At 41.2% G+C, this 23,414-nt stretch overlaps 1 protein-coding gene across 2 annotated transcripts in view; it reads right to left on the reverse strand.

Annotated features, from left to right (window-relative positions):
- Positions 1-23,414, reverse strand: part of FER1L6 (fer-1 like family member 6) — a 159,123-nt gene that overhangs the window by 75,813 nt on the left and 59,896 nt on the right. For both annotated transcript variants that reach the window (XM_059165676.1, XM_059165678.1), the window contains exons 11-15: positions 22,726-23,078; positions 17,533-17,641; positions 16,593-16,776; positions 4,696-4,816; positions 2,367-2,467 (exon numbers count right to left, since the gene is read on the reverse strand). In XM_059165676.1, the coding sequence (XP_059021659.1) occupies positions 2,367-2,467; positions 4,696-4,816; positions 16,593-16,776; positions 17,533-17,641; positions 22,726-23,078 (868 nt within the window). The remainder of the gene's footprint in view (positions 1-2,366; positions 2,468-4,695; positions 4,817-16,592; positions 16,777-17,532; positions 17,642-22,725; positions 23,079-23,414) is intronic.

Genomic DNA, 23,414 nt, shown 5'->3' on the forward strand with positions numbered 1-23,414 from the left:
ATTGAGAACACTTTTTTGTTATACATTTCTACACTTTTTTTTTGGTAAGATGAGCACATAATACTGTGATTTAGAAAATCAAGGAGAAACAAAAGGAAACACGGAAATAGAAGGGGAGGTCTAAGATAATACACCTCCTATGAGGGCTGACCTCAATGCACTTAGAAACCTCACCAGAAATTCTCTGTGGATATAGTAGTCAAGTTACATTTTCTCTTAATTTTTAAAAAGAATAAAAAAGATTCTGCTTTGAGGAAGGCAACTTGTTGTCACATATTTATCTTTCTGAGAGCCACATAGACAATCCATTGCAGTCCCAGGATGGACTAGCTCAAGGGGACATGGTAGACAATTCTGAGTTCTCTCTCCCTTTCTCACAGGATGAAAAATCAGTGCTTTCCTCATCAGAATCAGAGTAAATGACCATGGTTCCTGTTCCTGTTCATTTTCATCTTTCAAACCCAGCCTGCTGTGGCCTATGGACAGCCTCCTCACCTTCACATGACAAGTGGCCTGTCTCTTCTCGGCAGGGTGGGGTGGGGGGAAGGAGGACCTTGAGGTTCAGCTGCTTAACCATGAATGTGTGCTGGGGGCGGGGGGCAGGCAGAAGTCCACCTTGACCTAAGGTCCACGCTGTTTTCTCAAATCCAAGTTTACCAAATATAAAACTAACATTCTGAGCTCTGACCATCTTAAATATGTTTTTAGTTGGTTGTAACTTGAAGAGAAAGGGGAATGCTTATCACCCCAAGTAACCTCCAATATAGAAAATTATTGAGCTATAATTTGCCCACAAAAATATTTTTATTTCTAAAAATACGAGATCATCGAGCTTTTCAAAGATGCTTAAAGAGAATTCAGGTGGCAGTTAGCTCACAGCAGGAGTAGCACCAAAACATACTGCTTCTATAATGAGAAATGAAAAAGAAAGACAGAAATAAATATATATATTTTTTATTTGCTTCCCTTTTTTAATGTAAAAATGTGGGGTAACCGAGAGATTAGGAAAGAGAGCTTACAAAGCAGAACATCAGAATCTAACAACTTAGCCACCGCCTATCTACTAAGTTTTGCCCTCCATCAAATAAATCTCTGCCCTTTCTACATTGCTTCCATTATTATAAATTCTCTTTTCTGTTCAAGTCTGGAGCCAATTAAATTCAAGTGTTAGCCCAGGTTGCTTCCTTATGTGATAGGCAGCCCCTACAATGGCTCCCAGTAATAATCTTCTGTTTCTTCTTGCCAATGAGCAATTCCCTCCCTTTGAATGAGCACTGGACATAGGGACTTGCTCATAGTAGAGTATGTCAAGAGTGATAGGATACCACTTCCAAGATGAGATTAAGTAGACCATGACCTCCATCTTGCTGGCATGTTCTCTATGACTCTTCTAGCTTGGTCACTCTGATGAAGTCAGCCACCATGTCATGAGAGGTAGCCCACATGGTAAGGAATTGAGTCTGGCTTCCAACCAAGAGCCAGCAAGGAACTGAAAGTCCTCAATCCAAAAGCCCATGAAGAACTGAGTTCCACAAATAACCACGTGAGTGGTCTTGGCCATGAATCCTGCCCACTGCAGCCTCAAGATAACTGCAGCCTCCCTCAATGCCTTGACCATCGTGTCTGAGGGCTCTTGGCAAAGGATCTTGCCAAGCCACACCTGGACTCCTGACCCATACAAACTGAGATCATCAAAACTCTAGCAACTAAATTGGAGAATCATTTGTTACTCCATAATAAGCAACTAATATACTCTATTTTTAAATATTTTATTATATTGTTTGCTACCTGGAATCAGAGACCTTAAATGGTGCTTATTATGTTATATTAAAAAAACTCTACTTGGGGTGCCTCGGTGGCTCAGTGGGTTAAAGCCTCTGCCTTTGGCTCAGGTCATGATCTCAGGGAGCCTCCCTCCCCCCTCTCTCTGCCTGCCTTTCTGCCTACTTGTGATCTCTGTCAAATAAATAAATAAAATCTTTAAGAAAAAAAAAAACTCTACAAAATGGTATTTGATATGACTTATCCACCTAATTGTCAAATAGTTGCTGAGTAGCTACTAAATGCAAAGAAGCATGCTGGGCTCAATGTCACTAGCATTTTTCTTGTTTCATTTAAAAGTCTCTGCAGTGAGTCTTTCCTTTCTTCTCTTTTTCTTTTTTCCTCTTTGCTTTATGCTCTAGTCAAGTGTCAGGAAGAAATAGCAAGCCCAGAAATGCCAGCTCAATTACTGAAGAAAATAAAGATGGATAGAACACTATAAAATGCCCATCTAAATTCATGGAAAATCCACTATTTTCTAAGGTAATTAAAAGTTGATCTCATATAAGCTCAGCAACCCATATGCCAGCTGTCTCTCTCGGTACCTGCTTTGACTGATGAAGTCACTGAGCACCGCCTTCATTTTATCTTCTGATGCTTTCTCTGAAATCTTGATCAATTCTCTCACTTCTTCTATACTTTCTTCCTGGAAACAAACCACAGAGGTGGAGTGATGAGGGGCAGAAGGAAACACTGTAATGGAGACACTGATGATAATATCTCAGATATATTATTTCGCTATTTCGTGTTTTAGATATGAGGGAAGATTTCCCTCATTTTCTTGTGCTTGATCCGGGAAATGTCACTGTATTCTAATTTCGAACCTTGTTCTTCTTAACTGGAATTGCTCTACATACAAGTCTTTCCTTACTTTACTCAAACTTATCGCTCCAAATGGAGAACCATTTATTTAGAGTTTACCCTGTGGGGAAATCTAATATCAGGACATACCTGATATAAATTTGATATAATTTGATATAATTTTTAAAAACTCCAAAAGCAATGTTTAAGTCATTTGGTTATATGGGAATACAGCAGTACTGAATAATTCTAAATTTCAGGAGTTATTAATTCTTTTGATCATAGGGGTTTGGGCAGGGACGTGAGGTATTAGAGGGGAGGAGCATAGATTGCATATGACAATGGCCATATACTTGTATATTTAATAATCATACTTTCCGTTTTAGGTCTAAATTCTAGTATTCCCTCCAGTGGCTTGGAGGGATACAGCACTTAAAAGGCAATATACATGTTATCACTGCTTTGCTAGAATTTACAAAAACTGCATTTGCTACTACCCATCAAAGTTTGATATCTGGAGACACATGTTTCCCACTTTCCCCTTCACTATAAGAACAAGTAAATTGTGGACTGATTAAAAATTTAGGTATCGGGTCAATCTACCTCTGTTCAAAGCCAGGCTCTATCCTTAAGTGAACTAACCCCCTTGTGCCCAGTTTCCTGTAAAATCAGGTAATAAAAGTGCCCACCTAATGCACCATAGGGAGGTGTGGACTTCTTCAAACACAGCTTAGTACTTAATAAACATTCAGTCATGTTAGCTGTGATATGCCAAGTATGGCAGGGATCCTGGCACTGAGAAAGGTAGAAATGAATGGTAAAGGCAGCTATGGTCTCTAGGAAAACATTCTTGTTTCGCCAAGCCTTTTAGAAATGAACTATCTCCTTGGCCTGAAGGAGAAGCAAAACCAGTCTTACAAAGCAAGTCTAAAGCTTCCACATAATGTGACACTAAACCAAGCATCCTCTACCACCTTCAGAATCTACCTCCCTGATGCCTGGGATCCCCAAAACCAGAGTGGAAACTTTGTTTCACACAACTAGAGACAGGATGATAAAGCAAATGAGAGAGAAAGAGAGAAATTTGTTCTTTCCTTAGCACAGGTTTTCATGGAAGGAGAGGGTCACCTGGTGAGGCATGGCGGCACAGAAAGTAGAAGGCACAAAGAGAAATACAAGAGCAGGCACAGAGATCAAAAATCAGGCTCAGGAGCACAAAGAAGCAGAGGTCCCAGGGCTGCCTTCTTTCCAGGGCGTTGGGTGGAGCCAGCCAGCAGTCACTGAATATTGGCACGGTCATAAATACTTCCATACGTTCAATCCCTCAAATAACTCTTGGCCCCTTTCAGGTGCCAGGTCTTATGCCAGATGCCACTGAACAGTTGGAAATTGTTATCGAACAAATAAGCACACAAATCAATTCTAAAATACAGAGAGCTCTGAAGGTAAAGCACAGGGTATTATGAGAGAGGAGAACGGGCAGAAGCCAGAAGACTTCTCTGAGAAGTAGTTGAAACTGACCTATGGAGGTTGACAGGTGACCCAGGAGAAGCATGGAGGGGAAAAAGCTCAGGATAAAGTAATGGCATGGAGGTGGCTATGAGGCATAAAGAAACATCATTACCTCAAGAAATTGAAAATCCAATGTGCTTGGAACAAAGGAGAAAACATGTGAAAGGCAGGACTTAAAAAGAGGTGGCAGGACTTCACCTATAAGATCTCTACCATGTTAAGGACTTAGAGTTTTATATGAGTTGAAGCCAGGATCTATCAATTATGTGAGAAAGTTGTCAACTTCCTGCCTGCCCTTTGGAGATCAGGAAAACAGCCTGTCCCTAGGGACAGAATGTTAAGAGGCAGAGCAGGGTTTCTAATCCACGTAGTTCTATTTAAAGTCAAAATATATTCTCATTCCCTTGGTCCACAGGGTAGGAACTATGTGCCCTCCAATGAAGCAGCTGCAACTTACTTGTATTTAAATTGAAGTCAAGACCCTCTCCTGGATGAATAAAAAGATCCTTTTTGCCTCCAGCTGTCCAGTGTTCAAATCCATTACCTTTGAGAGTCACCTACCAGCAGGTCTGCCATTTTCTCCAGCATGTTGGACCAGTGCAGCCTGAATGTCTGGTCTCCCCAAGAACTGATGAAATAAACACAGGGCTTCTTGGCCTCAAAAGGCAAATAGTTGTAATTCCTATGAGAACAAGTTAAGTCTGGGTGTTACTTGGCCATCAGTATTATTCATGCAATTTTAGCCACATATTTATGTTTTATACATTCTGAGTGGCGTAGGGAGGGCTGGTGACAAAACAATAAAACTATTAACTCTATTCTAATCAGGGATCCATGAAAAATCAACAAGGAACATATATGTTGCAACAGTGGAGAGGTACTAACAGCTACAGTCATCAGGCCCAGGGCAAAGCCTAGAGCTGAGCATCAGAGGGCAGGGTTTATCAGGCAAGCTTTCTGCAAGGAGGAACTTCTCATTCCAGTTGAGAGAGGAAAGAAGGGAGAAAAAGTAACATATTAACTTTAATGTCTATAAGCTACACACTGTGTGAAACTCAACCAAGATAACAGGAGTGAATGAAGTTGCTAGAGAACTTTAAGAGCTTAATGAGGATGAAGCATGTGCCTATATCTAAACTACAGCACCCATACCACCATCCATCCATGCATCCATCCATCCATCCATCCATCCAGGCATCCATGCTTCCATCCACCCATCCATCAATCCATCCATGCATCCAGGCATCCATGCATCCATCCGTCCATCCATCCATCCATCCTTCCATCTATCCATCCATGCATCCAGGCATCCATGAATCCATCCATCCGTCTGTCCATTCATCTGTCCATTTATCCATGCATGCATGCATTCTTCCATCCATCCATGATCTATGCATGCATCCATCCATGTGTTCATCCATCTGCCCATCCATCCATCTATCCATCCATCCATCTATCCATCTGTCCATCCATCCATGCACACATCCAATATTTACTGCTGCCAGGCATTGGTGTCAATAATGGGACAAGAGGGTGATGACATAGCTAGAAGGGGAGAAGTGGAGCCAAAGAAAATTTTTGAGGATGATGGTTGGATATGCTTAAATGTTGATGAGAAAAAGAGAGTTAACAAGGTAAGATTGAAGACAAAAAAGAAGAAACTAACTTGTCAGTTTTGGTCTCCAGGAAAGAAAGGGATGGGGTGAGGCAAGTAAGATAGGAGAAGTGTGGCAAAAAGTTGAAGTTCCTGTCTAGTGATAGCTATAACATTGACCAAGTTTTCCCCAAATACCCTGTAATTTTTCCAGAAACAGCCAGGACCAAGAGAAGAGAAATGTAGAAGGAAGGCCAAGGCAACATTCTTGGAATGGGCAGGGTGAGACATATAGCCCTATAAACATGGGCAGTGTTTGGAGTCATACACCTATAGAGGCAGAGAGAGGAGAGACCAAGGGAGCAAAAGCTTTGTTTCCATTCCAAAAAACTAAAGAGAACTTCAGCCTGAAAGAATGGATGGTTGTTCTTTTTAGTTCTCCAACGCAAATTTCTTCTGGAGATCATAAAATTAGCAAAGGTGTCCTATAGTCTGTTCTGCAGAAAATGAATCGGCAGGCACATTTAGAAAAGAAGCCAAATAAATTCTTGGCAGAGCCTGAGGTTGATATTATAACAGGAGAACAAAAAATAAATAAATAAAAAGTTAGAATCAAACTGCTCTTTCACTTCTTTTAAAATTATTGCACCAAGGGGAGGAGTCAAGATGGCGGAGAAGTAGCAAGCTGAGACTGCTTCAGCTAGCCGGAGATCAGCTAGATAGCTTATCTAAAGATTGCAAACACCTGAAAATCCATCGGCAGATTGAAGAGAAGAACAGCAATTCTGGAAACAGAAAAACAACCACTTTCTGAAAGGTAGGACCGGCGGAGAAGTGAATCCAAAGCGACGGGAAGATAGACCCCGGGGGGAGGGGCCGGCTCCCGGCAAGCGGCGGAGCAACCGCGCACAAAATCAGGACTTTTAAAAGTCTGTTCCGCTGAGGGACATCGCTCCAGAGGCTAAACCGGGGCGAAGCCCACGCGGGGTCAGCGTGGCCTCAGGTCCCGCAGGGTCACAGAAGGATCGGGGGTGTCTGAGTGTCGCAGAGCTTGCGGGTATTGGAACGGGAAAGCCGACAGAGACAGAGCCGACAGTAAGCTCGCAGCTCCGTGTTACCTTGAACCGGTCGCAGGCTCGGTGAGCTCGGAGCGCGGCCGGAGGTCAGGCAGACGGGAGTAACTGGGCGCTGTTCTCTGAGGGCGCACTGAGGAGTGGGGCCCTGGGCTCTCGGCTCCTCCGGGCCGGAGACCAGGAGGCCGCCATTTGTATTCCCGTCCTCTGGAACTCTACGGAAAGCGCTCAGGGAACAAAAGCTCCTGAAAGCAAACCCGAGCGGATTACTCACCCCGGCCCCGGGTAAGGGCGGTGTAATTCCGCCTGGGGCAAAGACACTTGAGAATCACTACACCAGGCCCCTCCCCCAGAAGATCAACAAGAAATCCAGCCGAGACCAAGTTCACCTACCAAGGAGTGCGGTTTCAATACCAAGGAGAGCAGCAGAATTCCAGAGGAGGAGAAAGCCAAGCACGGAACTCATGGCTTTTTTCCTGTGATTTTTTTTAGTCTTGCAGTTAATTTAATTTTTTCTTTTTCCTTTTTCATTTTTTTTTTTTTCTCGCCTTCGGGTAAAATTTTTTTTTTTAACTGTTACCTTTTTCTTTTTTAACGATTTTTTACTAGTTTATCTAATATATATATATTTTTTTTTACATTTTTCTTAGGTGTTTTCTTTTTTTAAAAAAATTCTTTTCTTTTCTTTTCTTTTTTTTTTTTTCTTTTTTCTTTCTTCCTTTTTGAACCTCTTTTTATCCCCTTTCTCCCCACTCACGATTTTGGATCTCTTCTAATTTGGCTAAAGCATATTTTCCTGGGGTTGTTGCCACCCTTTTAGTATTTTACTTGCCCCTTCATTTACTCTTATCTGGACAAAATGACAAGACGGAAAAATTCAACACAAAAAAAAGAACAAGAGGCAGTACCGAAGGCTAGGGACCTAATCAATACAGACATCAGTAATATGTCAGATCTAGAGTTCAGAATGACAATTCTCAAGGTTCTAGCCGGGCTCGAAAAAGGCATGGAAGATATTAGAGAAACCCTCTCGAGAGATATAAAAGCCCTTTCTGGAGAAATAAAAGAACTAAAATCTAACCAAGTTGAAATCAAAAAAGCTATTAATGAGGTGCAATCAAAAATGGAGGCTCTCACTGCTAGGATAAATGAGGCAGAAGAAAGAATTAGTGATATAGAAGACCAAATGACAGAGAATAAAGAAGCTGATCAAAAGAGGGACAAACAGCTACTGGACCACGAGGGGAGAATTCGAGAAATAAGTGACACCATAAGACGAAACAACATTAGAATAATTGGGATTCCAGAAGAAGAAGAAAGTGAGAGGGGAGCAGAAGGTATACTGGAGAGAATTATTGGGGAGAATTTCCCCAATATGGCAAAGGGAACGAGCATCAAAATTCAGGAGGTTCAGAGAATGCCCCTCAAAATCAATAAGAATAGGCCCACACCCCGTCACCTAATAGTAAAATTTACAAGTCTCAATGACAAAGAGAAAATCCTGAAAGCAGCCCGGGAAAAGAAGTCTGTAACATACAATGGTAAAAATATTAGATTGGCAGCTGACTTATCCACAGAGACCTGGCAGGCCAGAAAGAGCTGGCATGATATTTTCAGAGCACTAAACGAGAAAAACATGCAGCCAAGAATACTATATCCAGCTAGGCTATCATTGAAAATAGAAGGAGAGATTAAAAGCTTCCAGGACAAACAACAACTGAAAGAATTTGCAAATACCAAACCAGCTCTACAGGAAATATTGAAAGGGGTCCTCTAAGCAAAGAGAGAGCCTACAAGTGGTAGATCAGAAAGGAACAGAGACCATATACAGTAACAGTCACCTTACAGGCAATACAATGGCACTAAATTCATATCTCTCAATAGTTACCCTGAATGTGAATGGGCGAAATGCCCCTGTCAAAAGACACAGGGTATCAGAATGGATAAAAAAACAAAACCCATCTATATGTTGCCTCCAAGAAACACATTTTAAGCCCGAAGACACCTCCAGATTTAAAGTGAGGGGGTGGAAAAGAATTTACCATGCTAATGGACATCAGAAGAAAGCAGGAGTGGCAATCCTTATATCAGATCAATTAGATTTTAAGCCAAAGACTGTAATAAGAGATGAGGAAGGACACTATATCATACTCAAAGGGTCTGTCCAACAAGAAGATTTAACAATTTTAAATATCTATGCCCCCAACGTGGGAGCAGCCAACTATATAAACCAATTAATAACAAAATCAAAGAAACACATAAACAACAATACAATAATAGTAGGGGACTTTAACATTCCCCTCACTGAAATGGACAGGTCATCCAAGCAAAAGATCAGCAAGGAAATAAAGGCCTTAAATGACACACTGGACCAGATGGACATCACAGATATATTCAGAATATTTCATCCCAAAGCAACAGAATACACATTCTTCTCTAGTGCACATGGAACATTCTCCAGAATAGATCACATCCTCGGTCCTAAATCAGGACTCAACCGGTATCAAAAGATTGGGATCATTCCCTGCATATTTTCAGACCACAATGCTCTAAAGCTAGAACTCAACCACAAAAGGAAGTTTGGAAAGAACCCAAATACATGGAGACTAAACAGTATCCTTCTAAAGAATGAATGGGTCAACCGGGAAATTAAAGAAGAATTGAAAAAAATCATGGAAACAAATGATAATGAAAATACAACGGTTCAAAATCTGTGGGACACAACAAAGGCAGTCCTGAGAGGAAAATATATAGCGGTACAAGCCTTTCTCAAGAAACAAGAAAGGTCTCAGGTACACAACCTAACCCTACACCTAAAGGAGCTGGAGAAAGAACAAGAAAGAAACCCTAAGCCCAGCAGGAGAAGAGAAATCATAAAGATCAGAGCAGAAATCAATGAAATAGAAACCAAAAAAACAATAGAACAAATCAACGAAACTAGGAGCTGGTTCTTTGAAAGAATTAATAAAATTGATAAACCCCTGGCCCGACTTATCAAAAAGAAAAGAGAAAAGACCCAAATAAATAAAATCATGAATGAAAGAGGAGAGATCACAACTAACACCAAGGAAATACAAACTATTATAAGAACATACTATGAGCAACTCTACGGCAATAAATTTGACAATCTGGAAGAAATGGATGCATTCCTAGAAACATTTAAACTACCACAACTGAACCATGAAGAAATAGAAAGCCTGAACAGACCCATAACCAGTAAGGAGATTGAAACAGTCATTAAAAATCTCCAAACAAACAAAAGCCCAGGGCCAGACGGCTTCCCGGGGGAATTCTACCAAACATTTAAAGAAGAACTAATTCCTATTCTCCTGAAACTGTTCCAAAAAATAGAAATGGAAGGAAAACTTCCAAACTCATTTTATGAGGCCAGCATCACCTTGATCCCAAAACCAGACAAGGATCCCACCAAAAAAGAGAGCTATAGACCGATATCCTTGATGAACACAGATGCGAAAATACTCAACAAAATACTAGCCAATCGGATTCAACAGTACATTAAAAAGATTATTCACCACGACCAAGTGGGATTTATTCCAGGGCTGCAAGGTTGGTTCAACATCCGCAAATCAGTCAATGTGATACAACACATCAATAAAAGTAAGAACAAGAACCATATGATACTCTCAATAGATGCTGAAAAAGCATTTGACAAAGTACAACATCCCTTCCTGATCAAAACTCTTCAAAGTGTAGGGATAGAGGGCACATACCTCAATATCATCAAAGCCATCTATGAAAAACCCACCGCAAATATCATTCTCAATGGAGAAAAACTGAAAGCTTTTCCGCTAAGGTCAGGAACACGGCAGGGATGTCCATTATCACCACTGCTATTCAACATCGTACTAGAGGTCCTAGCCTCAGCAATCAGACAACAAAAGGAAATTAAAGGCATCCAAATCGGCAAAGAAGAAGTCAAATTATCACTCTTCGCAGATGATATGATACTATATGTGGAAAACCCAAAAGACTCCACTCCAAAACTGCTAGAACTTATACAGGAATTCAGTAAAGTGTCAGGATATAAAATCAATGCACAGAAATCAGTTGCATTTCTCTACACCAACAGCAAGACAGAAGAAAGAGATATTAAGGAGTCAATCCCATTTACAATTGCATCCAAAACCATAAGATACCTAGGAATAAACCTAACCAAAGAGACACAGAATCTATACTCAGAAAACTATAAAGTACTCATGAAAGAAATTGAGGAAGACACAAAGAAATGGAAAAATGTTCCATGCTCCTGGATTGGAAGAATAAATATTGTGAAAATGTCTATGCTACCTAAAGCAATCTACACATTTAATGCAATTCCTATCAAAGTACCATCCATCTTTTTCAAAGAAATGGAACAAATAATTCTAAAATTTATATGGAACCAGAAAAGACCTCGAATAGCCAAAGGGATATTGAAAAAGAAAGCCAACGTTGGTGGCATCACAATTCCGGACTTCAAGCTCTATTACAAAGCTGTCATCATCAAGACAGCATGGTACTGGCACAAAAACAGACACATAGATCAATGGAACAGAATAGAGAGCCCAGAAATAGACCCTCAACTCTATGGTCAACTAATCTTCGACAAAGCAGGAAAGAATGTCCAATGGAAAAAAGACAGCCTTTTCAATAAATGGTGCTGGGAAAATTGGACAGCCACATGCAGAAAAATGAAATTGGACCATTTCCTTACACCACACACAAAAATAGACTCAAAATGGATGAAGGACCTCAATGTACGAAAGGAATCCATCAAAATCCTTGAGGAGAACACGGGCAGCAACCTCTTCGACCTCTGCCGCAGCAACATCTTCCTAGGAACAACGCAAAAGGCAAGGGAAGCAAGGGAAAAAATGAACTACTGGGATTTCATCAAGATCAAAAGCTTTTGCACAGCAAAGGAAACAGTTAACAAAATCAAAAGACAACTGACAGAATGGGAGAAGATATTTGCAAACGACATATCAGATAAAGGACTAGTGTCCAGAATCTATAAAGAACTTAGCAAACTCAACACCCAAAGAACAAATAATCCAATCAAGAAATGGGCAGAAGACATGAACAGACATTTCTGCAAAGAAGACATCCAGATGGCGAACAGACACATGAAAAAGTGCTCCATATCACTCGGCATCAGGGAAATACAAATCAAAACCACAATGAGATATCACCTCACACCAGTCAGAATGGCTAAAATCAACAAGTCAGGAAATGACAGATGCTGGCGAGGATGCGGAGAAAGGGGAACCCTCCTACACTGTTGGTGGGAATGCAAGCTGGTGCAGCCACTCTGGAAAACAGCATGGAGGTTCCTCAAAATGTTGAAAATAGAACTGCCCTATGACCCAGCAATTGCACTATTGGGTATTTACCCTAAAGATACAAATGTAGTGATCCAAAGGGACACATGCACCCGAATGTTTATAGCAGCAATGTCCACAATAGCCAAACTATGGAAAGAACCTAGATGTCCATCAACAGATGAATGGATCAAGAAGATGTGGTATATATACACAATGGAATACTATGCAGCCATCAAAAGAAATGAAATCTTGCCATTTGCAACAACGTGGATGGAACTAGAGCGTATCATGCTTAGCGAAATAAGTCAAGCAGAGAAAGACAACTATCATATGATCTCCCTGATATGAGGAAGTGGTGATGCAACATGGAGGCTTAAATGGGTAGAAGAATAAATGAAACAAGATGGGATTGGGAGGGAGACAAACCATAAGTGACTCTTAATCTCACAAAACAAACTGAGGGTTGCCGGGGGGAGGGGGTTGGGGAGAAGGGGGTGGGATTATGGACATTGGGGAGGGTATGTGATTTGGTGAGTGCTGTGAAGTGTGTAAACCTGGTGATTCACAGACCTGGGGATAAAAATATATGTTTATAAAAAATATATGTTTATAAAAAATTAAAAATTAAAAAAAAATAAAATAAAATAAAATAAAATTATTGCACCAAGAATCCTACAACAAGATACATTCTCATCCAGTATTGTCCCTTGTTCCAAGGTTTCTATGGTTCAGATTATTTTGCACTAATGATGTTCAGGGCCTTTGTCTCTTGGATTCTCTTGGATTCTCTTGTCTCTAGTCTTACTGGTCATGGGACTGGGATGCTGTGGGTCTCAGGCAAATTCAGTACAGATGGAGCATGGCAGATGGGAGGGCATCATGAGGGCACCATATTGCCAGTGGGAAGAGAGGGCTGCCAGTTTGAATGGCTGCCCTGACACAAGACCAGCCTTGTGACTTTGGGCAAGGGTAGCCTTAGAGTCCTGAGAATGAAATGATCATGGGATGTCCTGTGCTCTGATCTCATTCCTGAACTCCAGCCCAATACATAAATCATATGTGAGTGCATGCATTATAAAACTGGAAAGCCCAGAACAAATGCAAGGAGGTATTTTAATGAAGATAACACACAAATCAAGGGACTGTGTCTGTGCATGTGTGCATGCATGTACACATGTGTCTATTATATAGACACAGGATCCTCCAATTCAGCTGCTGCCACTCCAGTTTGCCACTATGTGGACAGAGCCTCAATATAGTGACTGAGGAATATTTCTGAGAGACAGAAAGTCCAAGAAACATAGCATGATTCATTTGGGCCTCCTTAAGCCGGCTGGCCAGAACTAATACAAGATGGCCAAGTGTAGTTTGAGACCTCTCATTTCTTCCCAAACTGTTTCCATACTAGATCTCCTGACACTTTCACTCATTGTCAACAATGGGCTAGTCCAACAAGGTGGGGAAGTTTCACTGCCTTGTCCCAGTGAAAGGATGCACTGTGCCTCTGAGCAGTTTCAGAAAATTCTCCCTGAGTTGCAGATCCAGTCACAGGATCCATCACTGACCAACTCAGTTTTGAGACTAGACAGAAACCATCAAAGGACTGGGGAGTTTGGGTTCCTTGTTAGATATGTGAAAAGGAGGTCAGACAACCAAATATGGCTGCTAGGAAAAAAAAAAATCCCAAGGTAGGTGGCCCATGGGAGGGAAAGGATTTAGAAAGTATAGGACACAGATAAGCAGATAAACAGCTAAGATTATTTTCACTTACTCCTTCATACTTTGTCCCAAATACTCTCTTTCCATTGCTTAAATCCCTTCCCATTCTTTAGGATGTTACCTTTTCTGTGACTTTCTCAACTCCTCACTCCTTCCCCAGGGAAAGTAAGTAATCTGCCTCCTCTCTCTGCCCCCTACCCTGGGCCCAACTCAGTTATGGTAATTCCTTAACTCATTCAAAAACATTTATGAGGATCTACTACATTCCAGGCTTAGAGAGGAGCAGAAACACAGGTGAATGTGACATGGTCTATGTCCTCAGAGTACTCACAGTCTCATAGGTAGACAAAAAGTAAAAGCATCTTAATGTAGTGTGAGTGGTGCTTGGTGGAGAAATCAGACTTGGGATTCAGGGAAGGGAATGTGGGCTTAGCCTTGAAGGGTAGTGGAAACCAACAGTTCTGAAAAGGGGGCTTGTTGCCTGGCACAGGGCAGAGCATTTTCAAAGGCCCAGAGGCAGCAAACAGCAGGACACATTTGGAGAACTAACAGAGACATTGTGTGGCAGCAATGACAGCCATTGGGGAGTGACTGGAGATAATGGTAGAGAAATCAATGGGGATGGAAATAACAAGGTACAGCTTCAAAATAATCCTGAAAGCTACAGGCTGCCAATGAATGATGTCAGAGTAACTGGTTCTGACAGATAATTTAGTGAATTTCTTGAAGATCCAAGCCAGGTAGGAAGTTGCTAGACTAATCCAGGACAAACATGCCAATGGCCAGAATTAAAGAAATGACCATTTATATGAGAAATACTTGAGAATCAAAACTGACTAGACTGCATTGCTGACTGGACACGGGATGGAAGGGAACAGAGAGCAACTGACAACTTTTTGATGAGGTTCATAGGACACAGAGAATGGTAGGACTTGTCCATGAGATGGGAAAGATAGGAGGAGGAGCAAAGTTGTCTGTGAAAACAATGAAGACAATGAACCTGCTACAACTTTGGGACACCCAAGTGGGGGTGTTTGGGTTTGCTCAGGGAAGAGGGCTGTCTGGGGAAAAGATTTTGGGAGGCCTTGTTGTCCTGACAGTGCTCAGCAAGCCATTGATCCGTGCCCAGAGAGAGTATCTAGATTGGGAAGAGCAGAGAAAGCAAAGAGCACCAGCAATGTTGTTCTAATCTCCTCACATACAAAAGGAGAGAACTATGTTCTCTTATGAGAACACAATGAGAAGATAAAGCTTTACTCATGGCACAAGGCTCAGAACACAGAAGACTCTTGCTGGGTCTGACTTTCCCTTCTTGTAAATCACATGTTTGGTGCTCAATACCACTTTCTTACAACAGAATTCTAGAATTTTGCTTCTTTTTTCATGTTGAAAGTTTATGTGAGTTAAAGATCAGTGAGTGTTCACAGAAGTACCCCAGATGTTTTCTGAAATGGTCTTTTTTGGTAGATGACAGTTGTTTTTTGAGTTCTTTAGTCTGACCTCAGCAAAAACAAGATAAGAAATGATGTATCTAATAATCCCACTTACATAATGGCACAGAGCTCAGATGAATATAGTAACTGTTAATAGGGTTCGGATTGAAATGTTAAATTCTGACCTTCCTACCTCGTTATGCTTCAAAGTTATATATATGGTAATAATAGTCATCATCATTGTCCTGTCCTTAGATGAATTACCTGGATGTGACATTTGGAGAGTTGTCAACATGTCACTAAAGATTCGGTAGAGTGGCTAACAGACACATGAAAAAATGTTCATCTTTAGCCATCAGGGAAAGTCAAATCAAAACCACATTGAGATACCACCTTACACCAGTTAGAATGACCAAAATTAACAAGACAGTTAAACACAAGTGTTGGAGAGGATGTAGAGAAGAGGGAACCCTCTTACGCTGCTGGTGGGAATGCAAGTTGGTGCAGCCATTTGAGAAAACAGTGTGGAGATTCCTTTAGAAATTAAAAAATAGAGCTACCCTATGACCCTTAAATTGCACTACTGAGTATTTACCCCAAAGATACAACTGTACTGAAAAGAAGGGCCATGTGTATCCCAATGTTCATAGCAGCAATGGCCACAATTGCCAAACTGTGGAAAGAGCCAAGATGCCCTTCAATGGATGAATGGATAAAGAAGATATGGTCCATATGTACAATGGAATATTATGCCTCCATCAGAAAGTTGAATACCCAACTTTTGTATCAACATGGACGGGACTGGAGGAGATTATGCTGAGTGAAATAAGTCAAGCAGAGAAAGTCAATTATCATATGGTTTCACTTACTTGTGGAGCATAAGGAATAACATGGAGGACATTAGGAGAAGGAAAGGAAAAGTGAATTGGGGGAAATCAGAGGGGGAGATAAACCATGAGACACTGAGGACTTTGAGAAACAAACTGAGGGTTTTGGAATGGAGTGTGGTGGGAGGTTGGGTGAGCCTGGTGGTAAGTATTAAGGAGGGCATGTATTACATGGAGCACTGGATGTGGTACATAAACAACGAGTCTTGGAACACTGAAAAAATAAAATAAAAATTTTAAAAAGTTAAAAAAAAAAAAGATTCAGTAGAGTGGCAATGACCATGATGTCCCTGTTCGTGCCTTTCTCTCGTAACTAAGATTAAAAAATGATGTTTCTGGTTTTAGGGAAGAACTTTCAAACAGTCCCAGGAACAGGTCAGACTCCTATTGTCAGAACCCTGGCTGATATCCCCTACTGGGCTTCCTACCTGTTCCCTTCTGTCACAAGTGGCTTCTCTGGGTGAGTGGTGGAGACCATGGGGAAGGCAACATTGTGGGCTGCGTCCCCTTCTCCTTCGTGCAGGAGTGGAAGGCTGTCTTCTTCAGCTGATTCAGCTGACTTCTTCTTATTCCCATGATGGGACCCTCCATCAAGCAGGTTCCCAAAATTACCTAAAGAGATGGTAGCAAGGAGAGACAGGTCAGATGTCAAAAAGCAGAATCAGGCTATGTGGCATAAAGATCTAAGGTCATATCCTCCCAGGACAGAGAAATAAGATCTCAGTATGAAGGTAGGAAGTATGATGGTCAGACCAAAGAAATAAGATTAACAATGATGGTGAGTCATCATCTACATCCATCTTATGTTCTCTTTAGTAAAAACTAATTAAGTCACAAACTAATTGGATTCCATCTCCACTTGCTTCTGCTCCTTGGAAGGACACCCTCCTGATGGGAAGTAAGACCTTCTCTGATGGAATGCTCATTCCTGGAAAGATTTTCCCAGCTGTACATCACCACAGGAAGATCATCGGGAGTTACAATAACAGCACCCTCAATGTGCACAGAACTTCTCATGGATTAACTCATTACACTCTTGCAATAGCTTTATGAAGAGTTATAGCTATGCCAACTACATAGTTAAAGAAACTAAGACCCTGAGAAATCAAGAACCCAAGAGTAAGGGAATTAGGATTAGTAATCCAAGTCTTTCTAAATCCAAACTATACTCTTAATCCTTTTTTAGCACGAAAATAAATCTATCCCTTCATATTGACACTAGAGGAAACAAAGAACTAGTCATTTCTTTCTGAGGTACAAACCTCTGCCAGAATGCTACTATTTCTATGTAAGACAATAACACATTCACTCAAGAAACAGATATAAAGCCAATGTCATGTGCCAAGCACTGTGCTTGTTTGCACTTACCAATAGAAACTTCAAAGCTAATGGGTTTGTCTCCAATCTTCCGGTCAATCATGGTAGCTTCAAAAAATGCTCCAAAAAGTAAAAATTCCTCACATTTTTCTGGTGTAATCTATAGAAAGAAAAAAATATTTAGACAGGTCTGGCTCTAATTTTTTATTTTATTACCAGGAAGCTGAATTAGTGATGTTAACTCGTCCAGAGTGATTTGTAAGCATTTGAATTTCAGTGTCAGCCTGAAAGGCTTAAAGCCTTAAAGTGTCATTTCCCCACTCATCATGCAGGCAGAAACCAGAACCTACAAATTACAAATCAAAATTGAGCCATCTATCTAGAATGATGTAATCTCAACCTTCTGAGTGTCTACCTTGCAATTAAAATCTGCTTCTTTTAAATTTTAAAGACAAAGATTGGCATGTGTATCTTCTATAGTACTATTGGTAAAACACAGGTTTGGAATCACTTTCAAGTGAGCAGCCATTTAGAAAACAGAATCATAGGACCAAACCCTTACATTATTTTTATGAATTATACAGGATGGTCGCATACATTATGTTTATTCCTCAACAACCCCAAAAGGTTGAAATCTGGATCATTCCCATTTTACAGGTGAAGAAGCTGAGGAAACTAAACTTAAGGTTGAGTTTATTAAATTTCCCAAGTATTCTGACTACAGACCAGGTTCTTTGAACTCAACCACGTGTTAACCCAACACCTTGGTCCTGCTCAAAGACTTCCTGAAATAACACTTCCTGAAATAACATGAGCCTGGATAAAAGAGACAGAAGGGCTAGGCACTTGCATGAGCATCAGTCCACCCAGTGCATCCAGGACGAGCTATCAGCACGTGGAGGGTCCCAGGATCACATCTGCTTTTACACTGAAAAGGGTCTTGGGGTTCACCTGCCCCATCTTCCTTCTACCTCAATAAACTAAAGCTCAGAGAGATTAAGGGGCTTCTGCAGGTCACATAGCAAGTTAAAGTCAGCCAAGATTTCAGGCTTGGCTCCACCAAGTCTTCCCTCTCAAGGAAAACTACATTGTGGAAGACAGGACCATGACAGGTCACAAGACAGGAACCATCCCAATGCAACCACAGCTGTTTGTAGATGACTCCTATGGACGTGGAACAGGTTGATAGTTCAGGGAGCAGATATAGCTGAGACACTGACACAGCATCACATTTCTGAACAAAGAGGTTGAATGAGCTGCCAGTCTGCGCTTCCTGGTTTCACAGTTGGACTGATTAAATTCCATGGAAAAAGCAATAAGGTTCATCTAAGGAAAATAAACAGTTGCAGATTTAGAGCTGAAGAGCCCCATTCAATCAAGAGCCCTGAACCCTGTCACTTTGAGAGACAACAGGTCTCAGAAAGGTGAGCTTTCCTTCACACAGGGGCCTCCTTGCTGTTGGCATCAGCAGGAAATGTTTCTATTGACCAGAAAATGTTGAAAAGGGTGAGGACCCAGTTCTGGATCTTAGTCACAGAGAGCACACAGCCCTCCCACTTACTGCCACTGTACGTATTGGCTGTAAATAATCCACTTATCTCGCCGTTCTGGGGTCAAGTTTACTCTCTGGGAGGAGGTTAAAAAGCATTTGAAGACCTAATGGGAATACAGGCCATGTAGCTTGGAAGAGAAATGGTAGACTTCCTAGCCACATAAATTTTTCTTCAAATCCCAATTCTGCTACTTCCTAGCTGGTTGACTTTAGGCAAGTCATGTCCACTCTCTGTCACTTTCCCTCTCTGTGAAATAAACATTGTCATAGGGCTTACAGGGGGGAATAATGAGATCATCCACATGGAGCACCTTGTATAAAGCCTACACATAAGAATACCACAAGAATGGTAGTCATGGCAAGTATTTCAACAGGTAGAATTCATCTCTTAATCCTGTCCATCCTTCAGGCCTAACCCAAATGACTTTCTTTTGGAAGCATACTTTGATTTCCTGAGTTTGAGTAATGATGATGGACATGTTTACTGAGTACTTATTATGTGTCAGATGTGTATTAAGACCCTTTCCTACATTATCTCATGTAATTCTCATTACCACCCTAGGAGGGGGGTGCTTTTATTTTATCTGTTTAAAGATGAGGACAACTAGTCTGTGAAAGATTAAAATACCTGTCCAAAATTATTAAAAGTGCCTAATGTTTATTGAGTATTTACTATGTGCCAGGCTCTGTTCTTAGCACTTTGCATATATTAATTCATTAAATCCTCAACGTGAGCCCACCAAGTAGAAATGATTATTGGAAATAAGCATAAGGAGCTTAAGTCATTTGCCCAAAAATTCAGAGGCAATGTTTCTCCAGAGGCTGGGCAGTAACAACGACTACATCTAAAATCCAGCTATCTTACTTGAGAGCCCAACATTTTAATTGTTATACTTCATTTACTCCATAAAACATTAGTATTTTATCTGTAGCTCCCTATTGCATGTATCACTTTTTATTTCCTGTACATTTATTTTGTATGTCTTACCTCCCCTTCTATATCATAATTCCCATGGAGTCAAACTCTATTTGTATTCCTACCAATATTGAGGATGATGTTTTTTTTTTTAAAAAAGAAACTGGTCAGTACATGTTCACAGAATTTGAAAATGAACACATCTGTTAGATTAGTTATGCTCTGTGAAAGCTTGACATAGGGAAATAACCTTTGATGGTGATAATGAGGGTGAGCTGGAAAAGCCAATGTCATGGGATCTCATTTGTCCAGGTATGCAATGAGAGCATGGCTGCAGCAAGGGAAAGAAGATCCCAGGACCCTGAAGAGCTAAAAAAGAAGATTCTGCAAGAAGAAATATTGCCATGTCTGAAGCTGTAGAGGCTCTGGAGAAGGTAGAAAATATGTCCACAAATCCTTGGACACCCCGCACTCAAAAGATGAAGCCTAATTTTTCTCCCCTTTCAGGGTGGGATGGGCTTAGTGACTTGTTTCTAACAATTAGAATGTGTCATAAATATCAGTGTGTGACTTCTATAGGTTTGGTCATAAAAGATATTGACATTTCTGCTTTGTTCTCCCCCAGTCCACTCAGGGGGATGCCAACTGCCATAAAGATCCTAAGAAGCCTAGGGAAGGGTCCATGTGGAACTTTGTCTTCCAATGGGTCCATGAGGAACCAAAACTTCCTCTTAACAGCTATGAGTGTGCCATCTTGGAAGTGGATCCCACAATTCCAGTCAAGCTTTCAGATGACTGCAGCCCCTACCAAAATCTTGATTAAAACCTTATGAAAAATTCTGAGCCAGAACCACCAAGCTAGGTATTCCCAAATTCCTTACCCACCGAAAAAAGTTGCTAAATTTAGGGGTAATAGTTATATAGCAATAAATAACTAATAAACCCAGCAAAAAACTGACCAAAACAAGAAGCCAAGACAAAGAAAGGAAAGAGAAATAAGGGTTTGAATATGACCTGAATTTTCCCTCTCCTAATACCTTCTACCCAAGAACCATGATGGGCTCTTGGACTTGTAAAAAATGTACACTCTACATAAATTCCAAGCTACCATTCCTTTCTGCTAGAATTATTTTTAAGATGGCCATTGCAAAATATCTTGAAAATACTGATGTGGATTAAGAAAATCTTCTATTAGGCTTTTCTTGGTAATTCCTGTCTAGAAAAGAATGGCCAGTCTCAACAGTAGGAAAGATTGCTACAGAATCAGATACAATTGGATATCAGCATAGGTGGCTACTTAAGGTACCCATAGTACCTTATATCATTTCCAAAGCTGGCATATATTCTGAAAAAATACACATAAGTACAATCACATCAAAGCAATGTCTTCTAACAAGAAACTGACAATACACATTTCCAGAGGCTATTTCCCAATAGACAGGTTCATAAGGGAGAGCTAGGGAGGTCCACAAAATATCCAAAGTAGGTCCAAAAAACAGGGTAGTGAGCTCTGAACAAATCATAAACACTGGTCACAGTAACAGCAAATGTACTGCTGGCCTACCATGCAAAGAACCCTATCGATCATTTTACAGGCATTCCCTCATTTATCCAGGAGATGCCTATGACAAGAGACTAACTACCCCATTTTGTTGATGAGTAAGCTAAAACATGGAGAGGTGTTACTATCAGAACCATGAATAGAATCAACCCTCAAGATTTCCAACCCTGAGCTCCAACCTCTTCCCCCACACTGCTTCTTAAGATGTATTAGATCCCAGCAGTTAAAATGAGTGGCTCTACTAAGGCCAAGGTGACCCAGACCACCATCTCCTCCTTTCTCCACCCAAAATGATTGTCTGGTTGACCTGAGAAACATACTCACAGACACAGAATCATCCATATTGAGAGCTAGAATCCACTCACCTCTGCTACTAATGAAACACAGTTCCTTCATTTGCTTAAGCACAAAGCAGTCTTGCTACTCTAAACAGTTGGTGGGTGGTGCTTGGGTGGCTCAGTCAGTTGAACTTCTAACTCTTGATATCAGCTCAGGCCATGATCTCAGGGTCATGAGATCGAGTCCCACATCAGGCACTGAGTGTGAAGCTTGCTTGGGATTCTCTCTCCCTCTCTCTCTGCCCCTCCTCACCCCTCCACTCTTTCTTTCTCTCAAATAAATAATCAGACAGTTAAGGGGATATTCAGTTTGTATTCCTCTTGGAGACCCAGATCTATTTCCCCTCATACAGAACCAGGCTAGAAAAATGCTAATGTGTTTTATGTTGAGTAATAGGCATTCTTTGAATTGTGATTTCTTAGGCAGGGAAATAGGTTTCTCAATTTCTTTCATCCTAGCTTGGCACTCACTCTTCCTCCTCTTCATCCCTCATCCCACATTACCTCACATCCAGAGCATATGCTAGGCTAACAAAGTTCAACAAAATCAGACCACAGATAGAGCTCAGCCCATCCCCCTACCCCCACTTTCACCAGCTATCCCAGAACACTTTTATTTCCCTTTCACCTTGATTCTCATAGGATTCCATGTTTGGGGGAACACTGGAGGGATTGATCATGAGCAGATGGCTGTGATGTGCCCCTAAGAGGCAGTGGATTGGCCCAGAATGTAGGGCTGAGCCAACACACTTTATGAAGGGAGAGTGAGACCTGTGCATGCCTTTGGGAGTCTGTGGGAGCAGGGGTCGCAGGTGAAGGTAGCAACCTTCACCCTGGGCTCACCTTGCAGAGGTTGTGGAGCAGGGCTCAGACCTACCTGGGGGGGCACATCGAAAGGTTCCACCTCTACCTCTGTTGAGTTGGTCTTATCTGAAACCTGCTGGGATTTTCCGTCATCAGTTTTGTCACCCTTGTCTTTACTGGAGCTTTTGGAAGATTTGGAATCTTTGTCCTTTGAAGACAATTTGAGCTCCTTGAGTGCCTTGGAAAACTTAGATTCCTGCGACCCTCCAGAGAGGATCTCCACAGCAATTTCCACCAGGATTCTGCCCCTGAATGACACGCCTTCTCCAAAGCCTTCATTCAGTTCCTGGTAGTCATCCATCAGACTGTGGTTCCTGGGTGAACCGTACAGGTTAATCCAGGCAGGTCCGAAGGTTGGTAGAAAGCCTGTAAAAGCCTCACATTTTAGTTGCCCAGTGATGTTTCCAAGTTGATTATTTCTTGCTTTATGAAAATTGTGCACATTCATTTAAAATATAAAATATACAGAAAAGACAAGAGAAAATATTTACAGAATATCCCATCCCCAGAAGAGCCACAATTGCCACTTTGCTACCATTGCTGTATTTCTTTCTGACAAGTCCTTCTGGCATGCACACGTTTACACTTTTTCACAGCTGTCATGATACTACCAGTGCCAACATGCATCCTTGTCTGTTCATTCACTCAACCCATGATCATTGAGTCCTGACACGTGCCGGGCACTAAGCTAGACACTAAACA

The sequence above is a fragment of the Mustela lutreola genome, chromosome 3, assembly GCF_030435805.1.
Source record: "Mustela lutreola isolate mMusLut2 chromosome 3, mMusLut2.pri, whole genome shotgun sequence".
Lineage (NCBI taxonomy): Eukaryota > Metazoa > Chordata > Mammalia > Carnivora > Mustelidae > Mustela > Mustela lutreola.